Source organism: Littorina saxatilis, linkage group LG7 (genome assembly GCF_037325665.1).
Source record: "Littorina saxatilis isolate snail1 linkage group LG7, US_GU_Lsax_2.0, whole genome shotgun sequence".
NCBI classification, from domain to species: Eukaryota; Metazoa; Mollusca; class Gastropoda; order Littorinimorpha; family Littorinidae; genus Littorina; species Littorina saxatilis.
Window position 1 is genome coordinate 14,295,746 of NC_090251.1, and position 18,916 is coordinate 14,314,661.

General features: G+C 39.4%; 1 protein-coding gene across 3 annotated transcripts in view; it reads right to left on the bottom strand.

Moving 5' to 3' along the window:
* The window catches only part of LOC138970762 (DENN domain-containing protein 2A-like), a 50,240-nt gene that overhangs the window by 20,940 nt on the left and 10,384 nt on the right, over positions 1 to 18,916 (bottom strand). For 2 of the 3 annotated variants that reach the window (XM_070343263.1, XM_070343264.1), the window contains exons 3-8: positions 10,393 to 10,539; positions 8,976 to 9,108; positions 6,823 to 6,849; positions 1,691 to 1,767; positions 745 to 885; positions 200 to 276 (exon numbers count right to left, since the gene is read on the bottom strand). In XM_070343263.1, coding sequence (XP_070199364.1) covers positions 200 to 276; positions 745 to 885; positions 1,691 to 1,767; positions 6,823 to 6,849; positions 8,976 to 9,108; positions 10,393 to 10,539 — 602 coding nt within the window. The remainder of the gene's footprint in view (positions 1 to 199; positions 277 to 744; positions 886 to 1,690; positions 1,768 to 6,822; positions 6,850 to 8,975; positions 9,109 to 10,392; positions 10,540 to 18,916) is intronic. The other variant, XM_070343265.1, reaches the window with a different exon arrangement.

Genomic DNA, 18,916 nt, shown 5'->3' on the forward strand with positions numbered 1-18,916 from the left:
AGTAAAATAGAAAAAAAGAAAGAAAGAAACAAGCTAACAAACAAACAAACAAAGACAATACAAAATTAAAACAAGAAACTATCTGCTTATTGTGTAGAACTCATTCATGGTGACTCAAAATCTGTCAAACTCACCAATATTAATAACTAGTATGAGTACAGGTGAGCCTCACAATAAAAACATGGAAGACTTTACAAACCTTGCTGTTGCCGAACCAGGCCTAAACTCTTCAGCATCAGGAAAACAGAACTTGGGCACCGATATATTGCTGTTCACCTGTGAAACGAAATTGACACCTCAAATTAACGACCAGTGATTGCCCTAGACATTATCAGTATGACATATAGGCTACACACCTCGGAGTACTGGATAGCTTACATATTTTCCCCCGAGGGTCGCTTTTCAGGTATTCCTGAGCCTCTGGCATTTATTTTAACTATTATTTTTGTGTGCATGTGCTATCACAACTTATCATTATAACAATTTTTGTAACAACTTCTGCGAAAGAGACAAAGTCTTCATTAAAAGCTTGCATACATTATCACATTACATGAGAAAAATAAGCAAACAAGATTCAAGAAAAAAATAGCATTTACACACTTTCAAATAAGAATGCAAATTTTCTCTGTAGACAGGATCAACAAGTACAATTATTTCCCTAAAACCAGATATGTCCTCCAACAACCACTCTCCCCCCCCCCCCCCCCCCCCCGCCTCCCCTCCCTATTTTGCTCTTTCACTCACAGTCTGGGGAAACTTGTGAATAACAAAAGCTTCGTATCCAGGGTTGTCTGTTTTCGTGCGAAGTCCCACAATCAGCGCATACTCAAACAGCTGAGGGTAGATCTTGTCAAGGAATTCTCTGGCCTTCTTCACACTTTGATGCTGCAGCAAAGAAAAGATGTGAATGAATCAAATACAACAATTGAGTTACTTAACAAACCAAGACATCTCTTCACCCTCTCATCCAAAGTGAAGTCTCTGGCGTCAAAAGCTAAACACTTGGTGTCACATAAAATGTCCGTCACGTCTATTGTATTTCTCCCGGGGAAATGACTGAGAATGAAATTTGACTTGGTGACTTAAGTCATATCATGAATGGTAATTTGCACCTATAGGTATGTATTGTTATCTCATATAACTAAAGATTGTTAAGAATGATTAGGCACAACAACAACAAAAAGTCTGTTTACGGTAACATAGGCAAAAAAAATAGGGTCGGTAGGTCGGGATTTTTAAAACAAAAAATTTTTAAACATATTTTTAAGTTATTTTTCCAAAAAACAAAGACTTTTTTTTTTTTTTAAATATTTTCTTTTTCTTTTCCAAATGCCAAAAAAAACTCTAGGGTCGCGCGAGAAAATAGGGTCGGTCGGGATACCGTAAACAGACTATTTTTTGGGGGGCCTTAAGACAACAATTGAGAGATATACAGCAGGGGATAACATCTGTAAGTGTTTACAAAAACTGCATCTTGACGATAGAATGAAAGTTACTTTTTTTGTTTTTTTAGACTTATAAGTTATATATAGTACAACAAAAATATGTAAACACTTCAGTGAACTTATGCTTGTTCAAAGTCAAAAACTAATGCACAAGATTGTGTGTGTGCTGTAAATAACAAACAAACAAATAAGATACAAAAGTAATTAACTTGTTAGGGCATGCAGTGTTGTCGCTTTATCCTCACCGTTTTTGATCGCACGGTGGTGCAGTACGTGACACGACGTCTGATTTCTTGCACGTCAACAACACTGTCGGAGTCAGCTGCACAAACACAGAGACAAAAAAAATGGTAAATAAGTTGACAGCCTAAACACTTTATAAATTGACACTAAAGCTATTTTAGCATACTTTCAATTTGATTTCAAATGAACAAACAGACATTTCAAATAAAACTGATACTCCCCCCCCAAAAAAAAAAGAGAGAGAATTTTTTTATTTTTTTAAAGGAGACTATTTTATATAAAAACAACCAAACAATGAAAGTATCACAGACTCTGAATTATTCACAGGTCTAATATCTGTGATACAGTGTTGTTCCCATGTCTATTATGGCTGGCATACAATTTTGATCTGATATTGTACCATGCAATTTTGATCTGATATTGTACCATACAATTTTGATCTGATATTGTACCATTCAATTTTGATCTGATATTGTACCATACAATTTTGATCTGATATTGTACCATTCAATTTTGATCTGATATTGTACCATACAATTTTGATCTGCTATTGTACCATACAATTTTGATCTGATATTGTACCATACAATTTTGATCTGATATTGTACCATACAATTTTGATCTGATATTGTACCATACAATTTTGATCTGATAATGTACCATACAATTTTGATCTGCTATTGTACCATACAATTTTGATCTGCTATTGTACCATACAATTTTGATCTGATATTGTACCATACAATTCTGATCTAATGCATTGGTCCGAGACCTGACTTGTCGACCGTCCGATAGTTTTGACATATATAGTTGGTCCTCTGACTACCAATTTTCCTATCAAACGGACAGAGCCAGGACATTTGGACCTATAAGTATTGTCAATCCAGGTCCAAGTTTGTCTGTTGAGGCTGGGAACAACACAGATGACACACAGCCACAGATACGTACACTGTGTCAGCAACAAAAAACAACATTTTCACGTCTGGGCAAACACCATTCAGATATGAATAAATTTCTTTAGCTTGTATTTACTTTTGACACACAGTTACAGGCATGGCCATGGCCATGCAAATATGCATGCTCAAGCACAAACACACATCATTCAGACATGAATGATCTAGCTACAAGACTGGACAAGTCCTAATGTCCTTTTACAAATTAAATCAGATCAAGATGATTCTAAGCACTGTACACTCTGACATATATATTAACAAATACAATGTGCATGTACTACTACTACAACAATGGTCGTCTAACTTATAAAAGAATGTTAAAGTGATTTTTCTCTTTCACTCAGTTGATGACAAAAACACAAATTTTGTAACAAATAAAAATCAAAACTTAACTAAAATAATGTAATGAGAGTTTAACAGAACCCAGTATGCACATGGGACTGGGCGTGGTGTGGTTAGTGTTTGGGGTTGGGGGGAAAGGGAGGGGGGGTTGGGGGGAAAGGGAGGGGGGGGGGGAGAGAGAGAGGAGGCGCCAGGATCGGCAAGAATCACAGTTTCCGCATTAATCAGGACCATTAGGAACAAAAAATATATGTTATCAAGCTTGCACTCAATCAGGAAAAACTGATTTTTTTTTAAGCAAGTTTCAGCATGAACCACCAGACAAAAGGAAGACAAAAACTAAACAAGTCGCGTAAGGCGAAAATACAACATTTAGTCAAGTAGCTGTCGAACTCACAGAATGAAACTGAACGCAATGCCATTTTTCAGCAAGACCGTATACTCGTAGCATCGTCAGTCGACCGCTCATGGCAAAGGCAGTGAAATTGACAAGAAGAGCGGGGTAATAGTTGCGCTAAGAAGGATAGCACGCTTTTCTGTACCTCTCTTTGTTTTAACTTTCTGAGCGTGTTTTTAATCCAAACATATTATATCTATATGTTTTTGGAATCAGAAACCGACAAGGAAGAAGATGAAAGTGTTTTTAAATTGATTTCGACAATTTAATTTTGATAATAATTTTTATATATTTAATTTTCAGAGCTTGTTTTTAATCCAAATATAACATATTTATGTTTTTGGAATCAGAAAATGATGGAGAATAAGATGAACGTAAATTTGGATCGTTTTATAAATTTTTATTTTTTTTTACAATTTTCAGATTTTTAATGACCAAAGTCATTAATTAATTTTTAAGCCATCAAGCTGAAATGCAATACCGAAGTCCGGGCTTCGTCGAAGATTACTTGACCAAAATTTCAACCAATTTGGTTGAAAAATGAGGGCGTGACAGTGCCGCCTCAACTTTCACGAAAAGCCGGATATGACGTCATCAAAGACATTTATCAAAACAAGAAGGGCAAAGCCCATACGACTCACATGCTTTACACATTTTTCCTACCAAAGTACATGTGACCTTGACCCAAGGTCAAGGTCATCCTAGGTCATGCAACACAAAGCTGTTAATTCAAGACATAGGAAGTACAATGGTGCTTATTGGCTCTTTCTACCATGAGATATGGTCACTTTTAGTGGTTCACTACCTTATTTTGGTCACATTTCATAAGGGTCAAAGTGACCTTGACCTTGATCATATGTGACCAAATGTGTCTCATGATGAAAGCATAACATGTGCCCCACATAATTTTTAAGTTTGAAACAGTTATCTTCCATAGTTCAGGGTCAAGGTCACTTCAAAATATGTATACAATCCAACTTTGAAGAGCTCCTGTGACCTTGACCTTGAAACAAGGTAAACCAAACTGGTATCAAAAGATGGGGCTTACTTTGCCCTATATATCATATATAGGTGAGGTATTGCATCTCAAAAACTTCAGAGAAAATGGGAAAAATGTGAAAAATAGCTGTTTTTTAGGCAACATTTATGGCCCCTGCGACCTTGACCTTGAAGCAAGGTCAAGATGCTATGTATGTTTTTTGGGGCCTTGTCATCATACACCATCTTGCCAAATTTGGTACTGATAGACTGAATAGTGTCCAAGAAATATCCAACGTTAAAGTTTTCCGGACGGACGGACGGACGACTCGGGTGAGTACATAGACTCACTTTTGCTTCGCATGTGAGTCAAAAATGAAAAAAACGTTCGGGGATATCAATCCCAGGAACTCTCATGTAAAATTTCATAAAGATCGGTCCAGTAGTTTGGTCTGAATCGCTCTACACACACACACAGACAGACAGACAGACAGACACACATACATACACCACGACCCTCGTCTCGATTCCCCCCTCTACGTTAAAATATTTAGTCAAAACTTGACTAAATATAAAAACAGAGCAATTAATACACACCTCCTCCATTAGTAACATATTCAACCCACAATAACAGAGGTCCTAAAGAGTAGGGTATTCTTTTACATAACTTAATTTACAGCTTTAAATCCTTGAATATTGCTATTCTGATAGACACTAGGGGGAATTCGGGGCTTGTGATTGGATAGTCTCACACAGCCCTTATAAGTCTTCGACTCGTCGGCATTATAGTTTATACTTGTCTCGTCTAAATATCGGTGGCTATTGCTACGATGAATACACAATTAGCTGTTAATACATTGAACTGTTCTGAAATATTCTGCAAGCAGTCTCTAACTTTCTTTCTTGCCTTGGCTATTTTTGGGTACACAACTTCTAGCTCTGAAATGATGTATAACTGTTCCTTTTAACTGTTTTGTCAAAAGATTGAAATAAAAAACATGAAAATTGTTAAAAGAAACTTGTTAATCTGCTAATTCCAAAGATGACCGGTCCGCTTTCAATCACATTACCCTAACATTGTATTCTAATTACATTGTAATGATTTAATATGTAAAAATGGAAATATTTCAAAGCCTGTACCAATAACAATTACCAAGGTAATATAATAAAAATAATACAGTGAAAAATGTTTTCAGTCAATGGCAGTTGTTCCGGTGAAATGCAGTCCATTTTTTAAATGTGTGTGTTTGGAGACAGATGAATCAGGAAAGGGGAAGGGGTAGAAAAGGCAGGTACCATCCATGGATGTACTGTAATAAGTTACATTTGAGCGAAGATTTTTTTTACTTTAAGGATCAAGAGAATTCACGCATAGAGATAACAGTAAAGCAGGCACATGCATATTTATATATGTAGTTCAGTCCAACGCCATTTTAGTGGACAATTGTCAATAAGAATATAAGATAATGTTCATTATGCTCTAAGCTAATTCTTTAAATGTACCAGCTAGATTCAGTTACACAAAAAATTGAATAATTTTCAGCAAGTTTAAGCACACAAAAAACTGATCAAGCAAAAAAAAACCCAACCAAACAAAAACAAACAAACAAACAAACAACATGACTTGGTGACAATGTATGCATTTACCTGTTCAAATGATTCACAAAGTAATGTGAGTGTGATTTCTGTGCGTGTTCTTTGTAGAATTGTTAACGTTTTTCTTTGGACACAAATTTATGTTCAATTTTACTGATTAGCTTTCAACAATGTCTTAATTATGCCATTATAACTCTTCATATATACACTGATCAATGATGATCATTGCATTAGTGAAAGGAGGGGGAAATTAAATTGTGTAAAAGGGAGTAAATGCTTTTAATTAAGCGTTGTTGACTATGAATGTAGATGTAAATGCTTGTATAACTGTGTTTTAATTTTAAATGTGTCAAGCGCAAAGAGCATAATTGTAAAGTTATGATGTTGCGCTATATAAATGCTCATTTATTATTATTATTATTATTAAAGAAAAGCTTATATGTTGAAAGTGCAAGAATTTACAGTGAGACCCACTCAAGATGAAATCTTTTAAATTAATAAAACTTTTTTAAGATGAAATGGTTGGAGTTTCTGTTGTACAGTGGAAGCCCCCTTTTTAGACCTCCAAAAATCTGAGAAAATCAGGTCTTAAAAAGGAGGTAGTCTTAAAATGGGGGTAAATTTACAGAGAGGTTAAGAACAAAAAGTCTGAGAAAACCAGGTCTTAAAAGGGAGGGAGTCTTAAATTGGGGGATTCTGTACATATTTTACTCTGCTCTTTTAACCTCAGACAGAAAGTATATATATATATATATATATGTATATATACATATATGTATGTGAAAAATCACTTGAAATTTTCATGTGTTTAATCATCTTAACGAGGGTCCACTGTATCAAATTTGCACAAAAATAATAAGAGTTTTACATGATCCACAAAGGTAAGAGATGAATGCTGCAACAAATCAATTAGAAAATGGGTCGACTTAAAATTCAGAAGTCTTTTTCTATAGAAACACACAAATCCAAACACAAAGAGACTGCCAACGTTCCAAAATTCAGAATAAAAAAACAAGAAAGGTAGGTTGTTGGAACGTTTGTTATTGACAAAACAATACAATATTTCACAGATATTTTGACCCAACGGTCTTTTAAGTGAACAGACAAACAAATATTCACACAAAACTTATCTTGCATTAACATCATCTTGTATAAAATTAACAAACGTTCCAACAACCTACCTTTCTTGTTTTTTGATATAGAAACATACAGTCAATTTTCCTGTCAGTAACGACCAGCCAAAGGGACCAACCCAAAGTGGTTGTTTTAGAAAGGAGGTCGCTATGGAAAGGTGAATCGTGTCGATATAAATTCGGCGAGGGTACTTTGGGGTGGTTGTTTTGTCGTTCTTTCTTTCGTTCTTTATTTGGTGTTTAACGTCATTTTCAACCACGAAGGTTATATCGCGACGGGGAAAGGGGGGAGATGGGATAGAGCCACTTGTTAATTGTTTCTTGTTCACAAAAGCACTAATCAAAAAATTGCTCCAGGGGCTTGCAACGTAGTACAATATATGACCTTATACTGGGAGAATGCAAGTTTCCAGTACAAAGGACTTAACATTTCTTACATACTGCTTGACTAAAATCTTTACAAACATTGACCTATATTCTATACAAGAAACACTTAACAAGGGTAAAAGGAGAAACAGAATCCGTTAGTCGCCTCTTACGACATGCTGGGGAGCATCGGGTAAATTCTTCCCCCTAACCCCCGGGGGGTTGTTTTGTCGTTACAGTGGTACCTGCGATGAAAGGACACCCTTGGGACCAGAAAAAGTGTCCCTACATTGCAGGTGGCCTGTCATGACAGGTATATTTTGGTAGAGATAATAGACAAAGGGACCCCAGAATGTGTCCTTTCAGGGGAGGTGTCCTCTCATCAGAGAGGCCACACATCGCAGGTACCACTGTATCAAGAGGTGGTCGCCAGGACAGGTTTGAATTTACATACATTCCCATGCGCAAATGAAGACTGAACGATACTCAAAAGCACAAGCCAAGAAACGAAAAAGAGAAAACACATGAAACAAACATGTTCTTTCAATTTAGTTAAACAGGTAGAGGCGTGAACGGTGAAGCAATCTCTCTAAAGTGACCTTGAACCAACAGTTTCATTAGCGTGTGCACAAGTTAAATGTTTATGCCAACATGTTTATGCTCAAAGCGTGATGAAACTTTCAGTTAATCAGTGCAACCGTACATATGATATGTTATATTTGCAAGGAAATGCACATCAATTGATCAACTCTTGTTCTGCCATATTGTATTCCACTGGCAATATAACCATATTCTAATTCCACACCAGCTGTTATTGGTTCTAACAAAATAAGTTGTACGACAATCATCATCATCAGTCCCCTGACTTAAAGACAGTTGTCCGGAGCATGTGAGGGCGAAAAAGACAGAAACCCTTCTCCAGGCTGTTCTGTTGGAGGCCGTCGACAGTACAAGTACAAGCCAATAACGACAACAACATTTAACTTTCTAAAAACAGACGTGTGGCTGTGAACACAAGCGTTAACTCGATCAGTTCTGACTCAAACTTTTGAGATTTTAAAACGCTTGGCTTTCTTTTTTCAGTACAGAAAAGTCACCATTAAGGGAAGACACTGACCTGTTTGCACCCCCTAAACTTGACAAGAGTAATCATGGTCACGTCAAAAATAGTAATCTGATGACCAAAATAGTAACCCAGTGGTTACAAACGCCAACATTAGCAACACAGACCTAATTTAAAGCACTTTTGAAAAAATGGAGTATTGTTTCCCAAAATTCTAAAAAATAGTAATAAATTACAATGGTACCTGTGATGAAAGGACACCCTTGGGACCAGCCAAAAGTGTCCCTACATTGCAGGTGGCCTTTTATGACAGGTATACTTTGGTAGAGATAATACAAAAAGGACAAGAGAAGGTGTCCTTTTAAGGGAGGTGTCCTCTCATGGGAGGGTCCACACATCGCAGGTACTGCTGTACTCCAAAATAGTACGGGTTAACAGGTCTGAAGGCAGTACACTCACTTGAATCTCTCTCACTGGCTGGTAGCTGTGACTCCACGTGGATCCATGAGTCCTCCTCTTCTGACGTGGTTGGGGGGCGCTGCTGAAAGACCGTGTGCAGCACTTCGTACGCCTGGTTGATCTTCTGCTTCACCTGTTGGAGAAATCAGCAAATAATCAGTGAAATCCCTTTGAAAAATAAGCAAAATCAGTGAAATCTCCCTGAGAAATTAGCAAAAATCTGTTAAACCCCATCGAGATATGAGCCTGTGAAATCCCTCTGTGATATGACCTAAAAAATCTGTGAAATTACGAGAGCAAAACATTATAATTTATAGTGAAACGGCACTGAGAAATACGAGAGCAAAATGTGAGTGAAATTGTAATGAGGAATGAGCCTGTGAAATATAGTTGAGATATGAACCAAAACAGGAATGACAAGCCCATTGAGAAATGAGCAATACATCTGTGAAATCCACCGAGAAAATGAAGAAAACATGAGAAAATCCCACCGAGAAATGAGTAAAACCCCACCAAGAAATCAGCATTACATTATACCTGAATTCCAGTCGAGAAAAAATACTGTAGCGTTGAAACAAGGATCTTATAAGGGGGGAGGCCGGGGATGTAGCTCAGTCGGTAGCGCGCTGGATTTGTATCCAGTTGGCCGCTGTCAGCGTGAGTTCGTCCCCACGTTCGGCGAGAGATTTATTTCTCAGAGTCAACTTTGTGTGCAGACTCTCCTCGGTGTCCGAACACCACCCGCAAGCACAAGACCAAGTGCGCATGAAAAAGATCCTGTAATCCATGTCAGAGTTCGGTGGGTTATATAAACACAAAAATACCCAGCATGCTTCCTCCGAAAACGGCGTATGGCTGCCTAAATGGCGGGGTAAAAAACGGTCATACACGTAAAATTCCACTCGTGCAATAAACACGAGTGTACGTGGGAGTTTCAGCCCACGAACGCAGAAGAAGAAGAAGAAGATAAGGGGGGAGAGTGGAGGGGTGGGTGGGGGGAGGTCTTATAAGGGGGTTCCACTACTATACCACTGTACTACAGGTACAATATCATCAACTCTCAATTGGGGCCCCGGTAGCTCAGTGGGTAGAGCATTGGACTTGTGATCCCAGGGTCAGGGGTTCGAATCCCAGTCGGGACGGACACGGGTCAACTTTATGTGCAGACTCACAGGTGCTGAGGTGGTATCCATGTTCCACCCCCGTGTCACCACTGTGGCACGTAAAAGACCTCGGTCATTGTGCCATGAGTGCAGGTGGCTGATTACACCTAAAAACGCATACACCTGGGTAGCGCGACTCTGCATGTTGCTGCTAGCTTAATTTCCACTGGGAGGAAGCGACCTGAATTTCCCAGCAATGGGACAATAAAGTTATCAAAATAAAAAATTTAATTAAAAAAACAAAAAGACCTTACCAGATTCATCTTCCTGCGCGGCACTTTGTCTACATTCTGTTCCTTCAGCGGCGTGGTGGCGGGTACCGCTGGTGCTGCCGCTCCTGATGATGTAGTCGGACCCAGAACACCCTTCAAGAAGCCTGGCTTGTTGTTGGCTTGTGAACCCTGTTGACATTCAGACATTGGAAGAAAAGATTTAAAAGCAAGCCAGAAGGACATTTTGTAGAAATGCCTAGCTTTTTTTTCTCTCTGTTGTTTTACCCAGGACACACAAGCATGCATAACCACAAACACAAACACACACAGACTGTGCACATACACACACACACACACACACACACACACACACACACACAGTCACACACACACACACACACACACACACAGTCACCCACACACACACACACTCACACACACAGACTGTGCACATACACACACACACACTCACACACACACACACACTCACACACACACACACACACACACACACACACACACACACACACACTCACCCACACACATCAAGCAACACATCAACAGCATTGCAAAACAACAACAAATACAAACAAAAAGAAGTAAGGAAAAACTATCAATTCCAAGTGACAACGCCTACTATTTAAGTTCTGTTCAACAACAATTAATAATGTTTCAAGACATTGCACAGACACTTAGCACATAATGGAAAGAACTTTAACAATGTCTCTACTTAAAATGCAAGACCAATACTACATACAGACGTTTCGTCATAAGAGCTTCGGAAACATTGCTACAGTCTGATATCACATCCTCTGAAAGTTTGCTTAAAGTACGAAAATATTACAATTTTCCGAGCATATTTACCTTCCTCTTTAAAATCCTCCTGGGAACTACCCTGAATGTGCACTTGCAGAAACCCTAGACCCCCTTAATTTACCCATAGGGATAAAAAAGGGTTTTCCCCACTCCTTTGTGTTGCGGAAAGGAGTGTTGAAGCGGGTAGCATTGAGTCTTTTCGTGCGGTGGCTCGATCTCTTACATTTAGTTTCACAGGTGTACAAAGACTTGGATGATCAGGAAGTTATATGCACTGATGTTTTAGACTTTGAATGAAGAAGGAAAAAGTTAAGTGGGTGTGACAGGGAAATGGAGGAACCGGAGAGGGAGAGGCTCATGGAGGGGGAAGGGAAGAGAATGGGGGGGGGGAGGGGGGGAGGGGGGAGTACTGCGGTGATTACCTGTGATGGAAGGACACCCTTAGGACCAACCAAAGGTGTTCCTACATTACCAACAGTAACAGTGAGTAACATTTACCTGAGGTATTGACGTAATTAGTTTTCAAATGTAAGACTCATTTGTAAATTATGATGTATTCTTATTGTGACTGCAAAAATATTTGTCAACATTATCAATGGGTATTATTAAACAGTTACTAAAACGCAGAACAAAGAGAACATCATAAATAAATCACAAAAATGCAAACCTAATGTGTCCTGAGTCTCCTGAGCCTAAGTCCACTCAAGTAGTGTCACCTTAACAAAGACGTTTAATCCACCCTCAGATGCATGGAAGCAATTAGACAGCTGAGAATGTTCAACTTCAGACACAAAATGGTGCCTGATGGTTCACTGTCCGCAGTGACATAAAATGATAAATGATCTGGTTAACCTGGAATAACTTTAACTGGAAATGTTAGTCATTTTTACCAGTTACAGGAACAGTCCTTCCTGCGTTCATGATTTACATTGTCAGATAAAGAGCATATTCTTCCATAAATAATTTAACCCATAAATCTACATCCTGGTGGCTTCCTGTGTGGACTGTGATTTTTTTGGATACATTTATTTCGCAGATAGAAACTGGTTTCAATTACAAAATGTACTCATAAAATATTACTACTCTGCATGACGGGCGAAGTGGCGCAGTGGTAAGACGTCGGCCTCCTAATCGGGAAGTCGTGAGTTCGAATCCCGGTCGCTGCCGCCTGGTGGGTTAAGAGTGGAGATTTTTCCGATCTCCCAGGTCAACTTATGTGCAGACCTGCTAGTGACTTAACCCCCTTCGTGTGTACACGCAAGCACAAGACCAAGTGCGCACGGAAAAGATCCTGTAATCCATGTCGGAGTTCAGTGGGTTATGGAAACACGAAAATACCCAGCATGCCTACCCAACGAAAGCAGAGTGAAGCTGACTATGCTCTCAGAGTATAGTGTGGGGAACCCAAATGGGCAAACGAGCTCACACGTCACCAGAATTTGTTTAACGCTGAAGAAGAACTACTCTGCACAGAATTAAGCTGTCAGGCAGTTGAATTTTGGTATTTTGTTGTCCAAATAGGGGGATGGTCTTATCCCATGTAAACACCTGGACATATTTGTGTTGGCCATTGATCACTGAGATACACATGACGAGAAGGAATTAAATAAATAATTTGGTACATATCGTCGTCGTCACGCAATTTTGGTGTAAGTCCATTTTTGGCGATTTTGACAGTTTTTGCGCTTTGGGCTAAAGCAACTCATTCTCCGTTATCTGGTGCTTTCAGAATCTAAATGCGATAACCGGAAGTGGTGAAATCCACCCGTGAATAAATGGCGTAACTTTTGAATGTGCAGAAATGTGCAGAAAATGGCATATAGTCCCAGAGAGAAAACGGCGTAACTCAGGCTACCAGAGAATGTGTACTTTACAGTCTCTGACTCTATACTGATCAGAAAAAAAGGCCACAAAATGGCATAACAGTTCGAACAGTTTTCTCTCTCTTCTGAAAAGTAGTAGAAATCGACTTATGCCGAAATTGCGTGTCGACGACGATAATGTACCTTAAAAATCTCAAATCAATAAAAAACATGTATACCAGTATTGACAGTTCATTTGATCCATTATGTTTCCGCCTAACAAATCAAATTTAAAATAATCACTTTGTTTTAGGCTTGGTTCAACACTTTGATGTAAGACAGTGACTTTAATTTCTATTAGGAGCAGCAGGATCGATGCTTGTAGTCGTTAAAAAAAGATACATCATGACATGTACTTGGACATTTCCATCATTTTTTTCTACAATTCAGCAAATATGTTATTGTTAGCAAGTCATATTTTATTCAGGAATTGCTGATGGGCGCTTCATCTTAAGGGATAAACCATAAATCTCTTTACTCACATTTCACTTACACACAGACTTAGCTAGCACATCTATCCATACCAGTGTCTGAGTTTCATAATACTAGTAATTCTTCTTCTTCTTCTGCGTTCGATGTTGATGGCCGTGCTAAATCCTCAGACCAGTGGCTGCCAGGAAGTCCGCAGTCTTGCGCAGTTCGTCGGCAGGACCCCAGAGTTTGGCTCCAATACTGGTCTCTTCTTGCCAGAACTTCTGGCGTATTGTCTCTAGATGGGGGCAGTTCTGGAGAATGTGCTCCGGAGTTTGCTCTTCCGAGCCACATTCACAGTGTGCGTCATCCGCAAGGCCCAGTCTCTTGAGGTGTTTCTTCAGTCCACAGTGCCCTGTCCTTAGACGGAAAAGGGTGGTTTGGCTTCTCCGGTCTAGTTTGTTGATGGGGTCTTCCTGTGGGTTGTAGTCTCCGTTTCTCTTTTTCCAGTTTTCTTTCTTCTTCCGCTTCTTTGTACAATACTAGTAATAATTCACTTGAACTGTTGAAGCAAGGGACGTCAGTGTGCCACTCGAAAGCTTCCACTGACATATTAGTACCATCCAGGAAAGAGGAAAAAATCAAAAAGATTTCCCTTGGAAGTAGGCACGGCCTTCACTCAGATTAGGCCCCCCAAAAAATAGGTCTGTTTACGGTAACATAGGGTGAAAAAATAGGGTCGGTAGGTCGGCTTTTTTTTCCATTTTTTTTTTCCATTTTTTTTTTTTTTTTTCTTTTTTTCCAGACGATCCAAAAAAAAGATTAGGGTCGGGCCTAAAAACTAGGGTCGGTCGGGTTACCGTAAACAGACATTTTTTTTGGGGGGGGGCCTTATAAGACAGGAACAGCACTACAGACTGTGCTGCTGCTTTACACATTTTCCTTGGGATTCCCTTGGATTTACAACAATAACAAAAGCATGCAACTTCAACTTCTCAAATCCGGAAGACTGAAAAAAATATAAAGCCCAATCCTTTCAAATATTTTGCAATATTCAACGCAAACACTCCTAGATGCTTCAACGATGCATTCACACTTTTGAAGGACTAATGCATGCAGCATGGTCATGCTTATTTTATTTCATGTACAAGGGTACAGAATTCAACAGTAGCAGAGAGCAAATATCACATCAAAAGAATTAGAATAAGGAAAATATTTTTTTTATAGATCTATTTAAATCACAATAAATTAATGTCAAAGCAGGGTGTGGTAGTTTTTGTGAAGGCATTTCAGATGAAAAACATGTCCTCATGCCCATACCTTACCGAAGATGCCACCAAGACCCTTGTTTCCTCCTACATTCTTTCTCGATTAGACTACGGAAATTCTGTTCTCATTGGCTGTCCTCAGTCTGTCATCGGCATCCTTTGCAGCGCGTTCAAAATTCTGCAGCCGCTTGTCTGCAAAGCCCCTCGGTCCCAGTCCTGTTCCCCCTTGCTTAAGAAACTTCATTGGCTCCCTGTAGAGCTGAGAATCCAATATAAGTGCTGCTGTATCTGCTACAAAATAATATCTGGCTCATCCCCATCCTACCTGTCTGACATGTTCACACTCTATACACCCTCACGATCCCTCCGCCCCTCTGTAGACACTAGAATATTCCATCTATCTTCTTTTAGCCGCAAACAGCGCGGTCAGAGAGCCTTTGCAGCCGTTGCGTGGAACTCTCTCCCTTACTCTATCCGACACTGCCAAACTTTTTGTTCCTTCAAATCAAACCTTAAAACACACTTCTTCACACAGTATTTTGATTAATTTTTATTTCAATATGGTGCATTTTTGATCAGGTGTTTGAATGTTTGAATGTTTTGCCTGTGTTAGTATGCTTGCAGCTTGTATTGATGTAGTGTTTCGTAAGTGTTCACCACGTGCTGAATACTGCTGCACATGCTTTTTCGCTTTGCTTTGTATGTATATATATATGTATGTTTTTTTTATTGTAAAGCGCTTAGAGAGCGTAAAGCGCTCTGTAAATCTCCCATATTATTATTATTATTATTTTTAAAAAATCAGATAATATATATTTCAGACTGCATTCAACCCTGCTGTGACCTTGAAACTTGACGAGGGTCAACCTGACTTTTTGCCTTGTCTGCTCGGGTCATTGATCCCTGAAAGAAGCTTCAAAACACTTGCCAAAAACATCTAAGAAAACCTCAGACATTAATGGTTGTACGTTTTGTGTGTGCGTGTGTGAATATATAAAGACATCATTGTCAATCTTTTTTGCCAGGCCTCACAGTAATGCTTAATCCCACATCTAATGAGCACTTCTGGGGTGATAACGCGAGACAACTCCTGTACGTGATCTTGCCGCGAGGTGGCGCCAGTTACCAGCTGAAAGAAAGAAGGAGCATAAACCTCACCAGAACCGACCATTGTCTGTTTATCGTATAAAATGCACGACTTACACACGAACTGTTACCAAACCGATATGCTATTTGGGACCAATGCAAGGTTTTTTTCCTTTCTCATGTGATCTTGCCGCGAGGTGGTGCCAGTTACCAGCCGAAAGAAAGAGGGGGCATAACTTCACCAGAACCGCCCATTGCCCTGGTTATCAAAAATAAAAATACTGTTTCAGCTAATCTGACATACAGCAGAAACAGTAGCTTTTCAAAATGGTTTGTGTTACATGTAATAAAGATACATACTACATCGTAACATACACTTCCTTTCATTGTTTGCATTATGGAGGGCCCCAAAGGGGGGGGGGGGTATCATCATGATCACGGGAAGGGAAATTTTAGCTTTCACGATCACAGTTTCCTTGATTTTTGTTTTCACGATCACAAACACCTTGACGAATAGAGGATCATAGAGTGATACAGCTGTGAAAAAATGTACGTTGAAAATAAAATGCTTTGCAATAATGCCCATCACGATCACGAAAACAAATGACGATCACGATCACGAGACTTGATTTTTTTGTCATCACGGATCACGTCAAAGTCCCATCACGATCACAGAAATGGAAATTTCGACAATCACGGTCACAGAAAGGTAAAAAAACGCCAATCACGATCACGATTTTAAACCCTTTGGGGCCCTCTGCATATGGTACAAAAAAAATGCACACATGTGATTCTTGGTAAATCTCATGGTACAGTTGAACTTGCCCAGGCGACCACCTCATATCAACAACAGCCACCCCGAAGGAGCCTTGACAACTTCTTTCGTAGTACAGGGGAACATTTCTTTCAAGACATCCAAAATCCAGAGAAAATCGGGTCTTAAAAATGAGGAAGTCTGAAAATGGGGATAAATTTACAGAACTGAAGATCTGAAATATCAAGGTCTTAAAAAGGGAGGTCTCGACCTTCTTCTTCTTCTTCTTCTTCTTCTGTGTTCGTGGGCTGAAACTCCCATGTACACTCGTGTGTTTTTTTTTGCACGAGTGGAATTTTACGTGTATGACCGTTTTTTACCCGCCATTTAGGCAGCCATACGCCGTTTTCGGAGGAAGCATGCTGGGTATTTTCGTGTTTCTATAACCCACCGAACTCTGACATGGATTACAGGATCGTTTTCGTGCGCACTTGGTCTTGTGCTTGCGTGTACACACGGGGGTGTTCGGACACCGAGGAGAGTCTGCACACAAAGTTGACTCTGAGAAATAAATCTCTCGCCGAACGTGGGGACGAACTCACGCTGACAGCGGCCAACTGGATACAAATCCAGCGCGCTACCGACTGAGCTACATCCCCGCCCCGGAGGTCTCAAATTGGGGGGTCCTAAAAGGGGGGTTCCACTGTAATCACCTTTCCATAGCAACCACATGACTAATAACGACCACTTTTGGTCAGTCCACCCTTGGGTAGTCCTTATAGGTTCAATTGTATTAGATGAATTGAACATGCCTAGAAAACCAAATTATATTCAATGTAAAAATACTACCTAATCACTTTTGAATATGTGTAAGATACAGTGGCTGGTTGCCTGGGTGAAACTTGAATGTTGTGTGTGTGTGTGTGTGTGTGTGTGTCTGTGTGTGTGTGTGTCTGTGTGTGTGTGAGTGTGTGTGTGTGTGTGTGTGTGTGTGTGTGTGTGTGTGTGTGTGTGTGTGTATGTGTGTGTCTCTCTGTGTCTGTGTGTGTGTGTGTGTGTCGCGGCGGGGGTCTCACGGGAAGTCTCTCAACGAACAAACAAATAAAAAACAGACAAACAAACAAAACCCATTTCATTCCTAACTGTTGAAACTGAAAGTTTGTCTAACTCTAAGTCTAACACATAAATCAGAAGATGGGTTACTGCTGTAACATTTAAAACAATTATGAACAGTATACTGAGTTTAAAGCCACTTAGTCATCTATTATATATATATACATTTTTTTGTTTTTAGACAAAAAACACTCTGTCCCAAATGAAAGTAGACCGTATGATGTAATCATTTCCTTGCAAATGATTCGAAAGTTAAGAAAAGAAACAGACAGAGAGACAAGACCTCGTTCATTTCAGCCTCACGCAGAAACAAACCACAATGGGAATAATTATCAATTATGACTTCAATGCAATTACATTCAGAAACTAAGTCTGTCAATAAATGACACACTAACACTTACTAAGAGTTAGACATTCACACCAATACATTTATGCATACATGTAGAGAGCACTTCCCACTCTCCAACAAACATTATACACCGGCTCTAGTAGTAGTACAGTTCTTAAAAAGCTAAGGCCAAAAAAAAAAAATAGGTGTGGTTACGGTAACATAGCCAAAAAAAATAGGGTAGGTAGGTAGGCAATCACTTTTTTTTTTTAAACTTTTTTTTCTAATGTGTACAAATTAAACCTACTTGACAGGGAAGTAAGTGTGCGACTCGGGCGCTTTCGCTTTCATTGCGTTTTTTGCACTCGGTTTTTTGTTGTTGTTTTGTTTTGTTTTGACAAATGTAATAAAAAGTTATAGGATCGGCCCCTAAAAATAGGGTAGGTCGGGTTACCGTAACCACACCTATTTTTTTTTTAGGCCTAAAGATACGCCGCAACTAATAATAATCTCTAAATTACTTCGATACAGTGGTCCCCCAATCCACCCCTTTTTAAGATTGCTAGTCCTAAACATTTGTGAAATGTGAAAAGAAAGGGAGTTTTCAAATGGAGATAAATATAAAATTTCTAAAGTAAATTTTCATTTGATTAATATACTTACCCCAATCACATATTGCATTTGACTACGTCTGAGATGCTAGGTACTGAAAACGCTTACCCATCTAACACAACAAGGGGAAGCAAACCCATCACCAAAAAGGCAAACGTAGCCATGGTAACGAGAGGGTATCCCGGGAGTTACCTCCCCTCTAGCGGATACCACGTCACTTCCTACCACACACGTGGCAACTCATACGACTTGAAGAAAACTCAAACCATAAGCGGGGCAGGCGGGCGGGCCTACACTATGTGATTGGGGTAAGTAT